Here is an 8,649-nt window from a genome sequence, read left to right on the forward strand (position 1 = left end):
AACGTATGAACACGAATGTGGACTTCGAACAACAAAATACTATTCTCGTACTCCCTTTTTGACCTTCTTTTTCTTTTTCTTCGACGAGGGTCCCTCGTATGCAGATGCAGATCCCTCGTAAGAAGATGCAGATCCCTCGTAAGAAGATGCAGATCCCTCGTAAGCAGATGTAGAGCTGCCCAACTGAAAAATATATCATTGCGAAATATGGACTCTGAACAAGAAAAAAACTATTCCCGTACTCCCTCTTTGACCTTCTTTTTCTTTTTCTTTGCTCCCTCGCCTTTGACCTTGCTTTTTTTAGGAGCCAGAGCTTCCTGCGCAGCAACGGCTTGCTTGGCCTTCCGCACAGCTACGTCGTTGAACGCTTCCATGAGTTTGCTGTAGAAGATATCAACCTTCCCCTCCAGCGTTCGCAACTCCTGCAAGAAAGTCAGAGCCGTCAATGTGCTGTGGAAATCAGTTAGGCTGCATTTACTGTTTTGACCTTCTTGCTCGTCGTTTCGTAAACCTCAAAGTCCCGTTCGTAGGCCTGCCTCGCCGCTTCGAGTTCCGCCTGGTAACAAGTTAACTCACGAATGGGAATGCGGCTCATCATTATTTTGTAACACTACCAGTTACCTCGTTTCGTGCCGTGTTACTCTCGAGTAGCCATTCGTCGAATCTCAGCATGTTCTCTTCCCTCCTAGCGCGACTCTTAGCCGCAGCGGATTCATTGTGAAGACACCTGTTGATGCCAGCCAACACCTTTAGAAGTTTCGCCGTTTCGGTAACCTGCAGCTGTTTGGTAGCCAAGTGGCTTTGGAGGCGCGAGAGCTGGGGAAGGAATTGAAGGGCGGCATCGTCTCCCCCTTTGATCAGATTAACGCCGCGGACGGCAGATCCCAACGGATCGAAATGGTTGGAAAGCTGGCGGAAATAAAATGGATTTAAAATAAATTAAAAACGGTTAATGGATTTATAAAGTACCCGAATGTCCTGTAAGGCCTTTGCTCTGGCCACACGACTTTCTTCCTCTTCGACGTGGTATACCTCGATTAACTCGCCCTCTAGGATTTCCAACTGCCATCAGATGAGATTCCAGATGTGAATTAATGCTAACCTGATCAGCCTTCGATGACAGCCGGTTTCGAATGTGCAGCAGGTCCCAAAACAGTCGAAGGTTGTGCGGATCATTCTGTGGATGGGGCTTGCAGCGTAGAGATTCCACGTTTTGTACCGTGCGAGGTTCTGACCTTGGATCGCTGACGCACCAAAATAAACACAGACAAAGGGACAACGGGAAACCGAACTAAGTATCCTCACATGTTCTGTCTCCGGTGGGTTGTTTCAGATATCTGGGACAACACTTCAGCGTACAAGTCCTTCAGCACAACTCTCAAATCCTTGACGACCGCCAATTGCTGAGAGCTGCACACGTCCAGGACGGTTGCAGAGACGGCCTCCTGGTTCATGTATGTCTTGGCTGACATATAAGATCCCTGCGGTACATGAGTGCGATAATTATCTGTACAAAAAAATGCTGATGGCAGGCATGAAATATCAGCTACCATCGATCGAATCCGGGCATCAATAAGATTGTGTGCTTTGCAGAGAAACAGCTTTTCAGCACTAGTGAGCCTGTCCACGACGAGTTCCTCGTACAAGTGAGAGTCGTGAAGCTGGTTTCTGGACAAAAATAATGACCGTAGTCACCGATTTCATTACCGATTGTCGATATAGTTGAACAGCTGCGATACAGCTTCTCGAGTGAAAATCCGCTCATCCGAGTCTCCAAACTGTTCCCTGGAGGCATCTCCTAGTTCCTGCGTCGGCAACATTGAGCGGGAGATGAGTCCCGTCGCCGTCGGCTGTTCGGGCACCACGCTTGACCTGCACTTGATTCATGACCATATCTATTTATCTATTAACAGAAGGAAAAAATAAATATGCCATACCGAAAACCACTAGCCAAGGACTGCTCCGTTGCAGTGTGGATCGCGTGGGACGTGGACGACATCAGAAAAGTGCGCTCGACAATATTCCGAAGGATGGTGGACGATATTTCAGGGAGGTGTCGCTGGGAAACACAGTCAGCACTGATGCCACGACGTCCCTACTGATTTTCCGCGGAGGTAGTTGCCGATCCCGACGATAGTTTGCTGAGTGCGGTGTTCGAACTTCAGCGAGTCGGGAAAATGTCGAGTCATTAGTCTCCTAACGAGTTCCGCCGCCCGACGCCGAACGACAGAAGCCTTCATTCTGGCGGCGCTATCCAGATCTGCAAAAGAGTTGGAGCGCGATAAATGGACCTCCTACAACTGCCCTCGGTCGCCAAGATCGGGGACTCCAACTGGGAGTGAAATTTGTCGAAACCACTGATACGAAGCTCTGGAAGCAGCAAGTGGCTCGGAATTCGAAGCGCCTCCGCATCCGACATGGCGAGAAGGTTGATGGAGAGATCTGCGACGTCGGCTGTGGGTGCGTTCGGACGAAGGCAAGGGAGTGGATGAGCCGAGCCCTGTGAGTGGAAACCTAAGGCGGTACTCACTTTGATGCTGGTGATGCCCTGGAGAAAGTCCGTGGGAGCCAGCTTCCAAACGCTCTGAAGAGCAGCGCGGTCACGATGAGTTTGCTCCAAGAGGGAAATCAGACGCTCTCGAGTCTGGAACACATTAAAATGCATCACGACTAATTTAACCCACTCCTTCGAGATTTTTTTGATGCTCAGCCAGTCGCTCCACGTAGCAATCCACAGCCTCTGTCATTTCACCATCCGTAATAGCGCGCTGCAAATAAAAATCAAATTATATCTGCCAGTAAACTACGGATCCTACCTCCATTTCCCTATCGAATTTTCCCATCAGTTCTTCATGTGCAGATAGAAAGTTCTCGTGGTGGTCGGATATTCGGTTCAGCGAGTTAACTGCACCGGCTAGTGTGGGTGCCGTTGACATGCTTTCGATCTCCAGAACTGCAAAACGATTTTGACATAGACTTGGATTTTTGACATAAACGATTTTGGAATATTTTTGGCTTTTGTCTATCCACTTACAGTCTTCCGCTGACAGCTGCGGCACGGACATCAACGCAGAGCTGCCTGTCCGCCCTAGACTCTGATGTTGGGCTTTCACCTTGGGGGCGGCGTGTTTGGCGCGGAGAATCATCTTGGATGCCACTTCCAATTTTTGCAGGATGGACTTCTTGTTTAGGTTCAACTCCTCTTGTTTGTTATGTATTTCTTGAATGTCCTTGCGAACCTGCAGCATACATTAAAAGATCCACCATAAGTTACAAGTAAGAGTCTGACAAAAATGATTTACCTCTGGTGGAGGCGGCACCTCCTCAATGGCCAGATCTCCAATCTCTTCGCCAGTCTGTGCAGAAATATTCTTCAGCTGCGATTCAAGCCTGGGGGAGGTGTCGCGAATCAATAACAAGAGATTTCAATCATCCTAGAATACTCGTAGGATAAAAAGTCGAGGTTGACAAAAGTAGATCTTACTCGGCAATAAGTTCCTTTTGCTCCGCAATGAGCGATTGCTCCGGACTCAAGAAATTAACCTGCACCTTCTTTGTAATGGTTTTCGATTTCTCCGCGAATCTGGACAGGTTAGGTGAGCTGCGCATTGCACTTGCTTACCTGAGTGTGGACAGCGATATTTCCAACGCTTGCGTTGATGGGTGCACTGCCACCAGAAGACAAGCTCGGCTGTTCCCTGCCAGCGCTCTTTTTAGCAGTCTGGTGAGTGCGCTGTCCCGCCAAGGAATGAAGAACTTCTTGGACTTGGAGGAGTCTTTCTTGGCGAGCTTGGATATCACTTCGGACAACAGAAAGAGAGACTTGTTAATGGCTTGCCCTTCAGCTACAAGCCTCTGGGCGCCAGCCTTGTCACCTCCCCGACCTTCAGCGGCGGCTGCTGCTTTTTCGTTGCCGGCAAGGTCCACGATCAACAAGTCGCCCCTGGTATTCACCGTGAGGCCATCGTCGTAGGTGACAAGTCGTTCCATAATAGCCGTAAACTGCGGAGTAAATAATAATTACTGGAGCGGGATCTCACTCACCACCGTGTGTGATCGCGAACTCTGCTCGTTGAAATTCGTAGCGGCGAAATGCCGTCGCTTCTCAGCTCTGGAGGAGTTATTCAAAGAATAAATTTTAAAAAAATGAAAGAAAATACCAAATTAAAAGACGATCGTACTTTTCTATGTGGTCCATGCACTGCTCGAGACTGGTTACCTCCATTTGGGACAGGCCAGCCACATAGAAGTTCCCTTCCCTAAGAAATGGTATGGTTCCTATTTAATAGATATTTAGTAAAATACTTGATCGAGCGCAAATGATCACGTTTCCTACTTGTCCTCTTTGATGGGGAGGTCCTCGGCAGGTGAACCTTGACCTCCGGCGCCATCAACCATGAGGTCGTTCACACGCTCGAGATAGATCTCTACGTAGCAAATTCGGACCATGAACTCCTGACAAAAGAATTTAATTTCGGTTTCAGCACTATTATTCCTACCGTAGCGCTACCGTCCGCTCCTTTGCCAGACTCAGAAATGACGGTCTGGAACAGCAGGTCCAATGAACGCGGAAGGATGCCGGGGTCATTTCCATTCCCCATCACTGAGTGTGTCTTTCCGCAACCTGAACGAGTGTTAACGACGGATAAAGCATTAATCGTTCACCGGTTTGACCATATGCGATGTAGGTGCCGTTAATTCCCTTAAGGACGTCCAAAACGACATCTTTAGCCGTCCGTTGGAATACCTGAGCGTTATTGGCTGACAATTGCGACTTTGCGTCTCTCACCTTTGTCGTCGAAACAAGCATCGAAACTGTACTGGTGTTTCAGCCGTATATTTTCCGGCGGTTTGATGTTCAAAACCAACCTCCCATCCTCATGACACGTCCAAGCAATTTTGTCTCCTCTCTCGATCTGGGAAGCGTGCCAAGGTCACTGATCAAGACGACCCACCTCCCTTGAGAACAGCGGTCTTTGACGAATGCACACTCGAATCGATTCCTCCCCCATGACGCTTTTTCATGATATAGGTTAGGTCGGCTCTGATACTAAGGATTAGCGTCCGTGATGTGATGTACACGTTACACGTAACGTTCCAGGCTGTCACCCGTTTCGAGTGCACACGATGAGGTTCTTCAGAAAGAACTCTCTAGGCCTAGATCCGGTACGCTTTCCGGTGTCACCGCAGCCCTTCACTACCGACGCGGTGACGCACATCCTCAACGCGAAGGACACAGTTCAAAGACTGGAGAAGTACAAAGCTACACGACGACAGCGGCGGAAAAAGGCAGTAAGCAGACAGCGCAGGCTCTCAGTGACGAGAGAAAGTTCAACCCAGTCCAGTTTCAGCTACTTGAGCCACGACGTTCTGGGGCGCAGTGACACTCTGGGAAGACTGATGTGGGACCATCTAGATACGCCGAGGGAACAAGACGCCCTGAGGGTGCTGCCGCAGTTAGTGTCCTTAGTGGACTACACAGAATGCCACTTCCGGCTGAGTGACTTCTTTGTGAGCGCACTCGAGAAGTATGAAGAGCGCAGCAGGCGAGCGGAGGGGGCTGTACATTTAATCTGGAAAGATTCCGGTTTCACTTCGTTCGATTCCCCACATCTGAAAGAGTTCACATTGGAGGAGGGTAGCGAGTGCGGTCGTGTCAGTGAAAGCTCTGACTATGGAAGACTGGGCTGTACATTTCCGGACTCACCAGAGGCCAGCGACCTCTGCGTGTTCATCAAGGATGTCTGGCATTCAAGGCCGCCCGCATCGGAACCCGACGCTCGAGTAGTACCTCGGCTCCCAGTTGCACTGGATTCCATCTCCGACGAAGCGTCAGACCCCGAACTGACGCCAGAGCTGCCTACAAAAAAGCAGAGGCGGCCAAACCCTGTTCGTAGGTTCAGCCGCCTCCACGCCAGGCCTTGCCTGACCCAAGAAGTTCCAGCATCATCGACTGCGCCGTACGTCTCCAAGGTGCGCAATACCAAGATCAATTTAGAGGTGCCGAAGTCACAGCCGTTGAAGTTCGTCTATCCAGGTCTTAGCCACGTTACGGGCCCTCCACAGCCGAGTGTGTTTCCCTGTGATGTGGAGGTGGGCGCTCCTGTGGGATCCCTGCCCCAGACCAATCCCCTATTCGGCGATATTGCTCATCCTTCAACCGTCAGTTCCTGGTCCAACGACTCCGATTGGTCATCCGTCTCGTCGCACAACGCCGCCTCGACGCTCATTCAGCTGATAAGAGGTCCGTCCCCCATCCAAGTCGTTCGAGATGGGCACCCGATGCCGCTTGAGAGGTGTGGTGGCGTGGACCACGAACTCTGGTACAGAGCGCAGCACCTGCTCCGAGACGCAGGACTACGCCAGCAGCCCGAGGCATTTAGCGACTCCGCCTCCCTATCCGACCTCGAAGTGGAAGCCGCAGACGAACCTGCAACGTGGAACCAGGTAGCTCGACGTGACGCGGAGGCCCTCCGGATCTCCCGCCTGGACAAGATACTCCACGGGTTGAGAAAGGACGAGAAGAGCCTCCAGCAGCGGCAAACTCAGTTGCAGAGCGCGCTGCGAGAGGCGTTTCTCTGCGGCGCGTTATCCGCACCTGAATGCTCGCAGTACGTCGACGAAGGCCTCGGTATCCGGGCCGAGCGCTTCGACTCGCTCCTGGATCGCCTCAGGGGCGCTGTTCATCGGGAATCGCGAATTGCGAGCAAGCTAGTGGTCTTGAACGAGGAAATCGTCTTGTTGGAGCAGGCTGGACTGAAGGATTCAGTGGTTTTAGAAGACAAGGAGGAGTGGGCTGGGAGGATGGAGCTGGCGTTTGAACACGTAAGCGTTGCCGAGTCGCTTTGCCTTGAGGTGACCTTGGCCTTGCAATCCATTGATGTGCATGATTTGGTGTGTGCTGCGCGCGAGAGGAAGAAGGCATTGGCGTACCTTCACGCTGGTCTGGACCCCGTTCACAACACGGTGGACGCGTTTCGAAGGAGATATCGCTCCCTCGTTGCTCTTCGAACTAATATCCAAACTGCCGCTAGGGGCGTCGTCACGTTGTACCTGCGGATGCTGGCGCATCAACCCTTGCTGAATGAGCATCGAAGACTGTATGGAGAAGTTCCTCCGACGTTAGGTGCGTTGGAGGGATGTGTTGTGGAAAGCATGTTGGTTCAAGACATCTCGCTTTGAACATGACTGTGAACATGACACCTTACGCAGGCATAGACGGCCACAGAAACGACGCTCAACGACGCTCAACGTTCTGAAAGCAAACAGAGACGGGGAGTTCGATGTCCAGCGCCCTGTATGTACTAGTTACGTCCGCCTTCAGTATGCATACCGCATGCAGAGCCACGCGACCAACGCTACTTGGTGACTGACTGGAGCATTCTTCACTCAGGGCGGCCATCATCACGGTGGCTTTCATCAGCATTCTGTCACTGTTTTTCGAGGTAGGGGTGGGCCACCTTCGGCGAAGCCTGAAGCGCAAAAACCGGGTCCTGGAGCCGTTCTTAGGTGGCGTCCTTAAGGAACTCACTATCCTGGGCTTCATATCTTTCACCCTATTCCTCACAATTCAGACCGGTCTGATTCAAACGCTAAACGATAGTGTATTTGGCATAAACAAGACCGAGCAAATCGCATTGGAGGAGCATCCAGATGTCGCGCCTCCCACAGCCTTCACAGAAATCTTCGAAGAAATCCACATCCTGGTTTTTTTTATCATGGTCGTGTTCGTACTGGTCGATGGTAAGATATACTCTATGTCAATATTCATAATTTATTATTTTAATCCTCTTTATTAATCAGATAATTTTACTATTATTATTTTTATCATTATTATGTTTATAAATCGGAATGATACTGTTCAAGGCATTCTGCTAATTAGTGGCATGGGATTCCTGAAGCGGCTCGCATTCTACGAGAACAAAACTGAAACTGACCTGATGCACGATGCGAGTTCGGCTATGAGGACGAACAATCAGGTGCTGCTAAAGCAGATCGACAGCAGCCTCCAGTATTACGGCAACAAGCAGAGGTTGATTTCTCCCCTGAGAGCTTTTATTCCCCGCCCCTCGAAGCTGAATTTCGACTACGCGGAATACATCTCAAGAGTTTTCACCAACCTTCTACTCAAGGTGACGGAAATGCCTTTCATGGCTTTGATCGTCGCGACAGCAGTGGCGGTTATGCTCCGACCATTGCTTGACATCACCGGCAGAGCCTACATCATCATAATGTGTCTTCTTGCCTTCTACATCCTGCTGACGTCTCTGTTCATCAAATGGACTGTCAGGCGGCTGACCCACCAGCTAACTCCTCGGCCATACAAAATTCGCACCCACCTGATTGGCAAGCTCCAGAATGACGCGCCTACTGGAGAGGACGACATGAGTGCCTTTTCAGCGCCTATCGACCAGTACCCGCTGCTGGGTCCTCCAACTTTCCTAGACTCGGCCCTGGCCAACCGTTACGAAAGGCTCTTCTGGTTCAACAGACCTAAGGGGTTCCTCAGAGCCGTTCAGACCGTGTTGTTTTTTCATGCGGTGGCCATTTCCCTCTACATCCGTTCATTCATATCGTTTGAGGCCGAATCTCTATGGTTCAGTCATGGATTGTGGGCTTACCCTCTGAGCATCGGAGTAGTCCTGGTGT

At 50.6% G+C, this 8,649-nt stretch overlaps 3 protein-coding genes across 9 annotated transcripts; 1 reads left to right on the forward strand and 2 right to left on the reverse strand.

The window, feature by feature from the left end:
• Nucleotides 1-230: 230 nt before the first annotated feature.
• KVP18_004730 (uncharacterized protein) lies at nt 231-3,248 on the reverse strand (the record flags this gene model as incomplete). Of its 4 annotated transcripts, XM_067957650.1 has the most annotated exons (6): nt 231-422; nt 479-556; nt 622-909; nt 970-1,062; nt 1,103-1,244; nt 1,306-1,454. In XM_067957650.1, the coding sequence occupies 6 exons, from the start codon at nt 1,452-1,454 to the stop codon at nt 231-233; spliced, it is 942 nt and encodes a 313-aa protein (XP_067805439.1). The 4 variants fall into 4 exon arrangements, with proteins under 4 accessions (XP_067805439.1, XP_067805438.1, XP_067805436.1 ...); XM_067957649.1 differs by lacking the exons at nt 479-556; nt 622-909; nt 970-1,062; nt 1,103-1,244; nt 1,306-1,454 and adding exons at nt 2,531-2,644; nt 2,685-2,768; nt 2,817-3,248; XM_067957647.1 differs by lacking the exons at nt 231-422; nt 479-556; nt 622-909; ... (1 more) ...; nt 1,103-1,244; nt 1,306-1,454 and adding exons at nt 2,073-2,260; nt 2,299-2,665.
• Nucleotides 3,249-3,480: 232 nt separating this feature from the next.
• On the reverse strand, nt 3,481-4,225 carry KVP18_004732 (uncharacterized protein; the record flags this gene model as incomplete). 2 transcript variants are annotated; one of them, XM_067957654.1, is made up of 3 exons in its annotated part: nt 3,619-4,002; nt 4,045-4,111; nt 4,182-4,225. In XM_067957654.1, the coding sequence occupies 3 exons, from the start codon at nt 4,223-4,225 to the stop codon at nt 3,619-3,621; spliced, it is 495 nt and encodes a 164-aa protein (XP_067805443.1). The 2 variants fall into 2 exon arrangements, with proteins under 2 accessions (XP_067805444.1, XP_067805443.1); XM_067957655.1 differs by lacking the exons at nt 4,045-4,111; nt 4,182-4,225 and adding an exon at nt 3,481-3,583 and having other exon boundaries at nt 3,623-3,990.
• A 902-nt stretch (nt 4,226-5,127) lies between these two features.
• On the forward strand, nt 5,128-8,649 carry KVP18_004731 (uncharacterized protein; the record flags this gene model as incomplete). Of its 3 annotated transcripts, XM_067957652.1 has the most annotated exons (4): nt 5,128-7,157; nt 7,213-7,365; nt 7,394-7,743; nt 7,804-8,649. In XM_067957652.1, coding segments are annotated over 4 exons (3,379 nt in total), but the record flags the coding sequence as incomplete, so codon positions are not given. The 3 variants fall into 3 exon arrangements, with proteins under 3 accessions (XP_067805441.1, XP_067805442.1, XP_067805440.1); XM_067957651.1 differs by lacking the exons at nt 5,128-7,157; nt 7,213-7,365 and having other exon boundaries at nt 7,719-7,743; nt 7,867-8,645; XM_067957653.1 differs by lacking the exons at nt 7,213-7,365; nt 7,394-7,743; nt 7,804-8,649 and having other exon boundaries at nt 5,128-7,182.

This window comes from the organism of the source record quoted next (genome assembly GCF_019968955.1).
Source record: "MAG: Porospora cf. gigantea A chromosome Unknown PgA_NODE_992_length_8813_cov_292.896, whole genome shotgun sequence".
Lineage (NCBI taxonomy): Eukaryota > Apicomplexa > Conoidasida > Eugregarinorida > Porosporidae > Porospora > Porospora cf. gigantea A.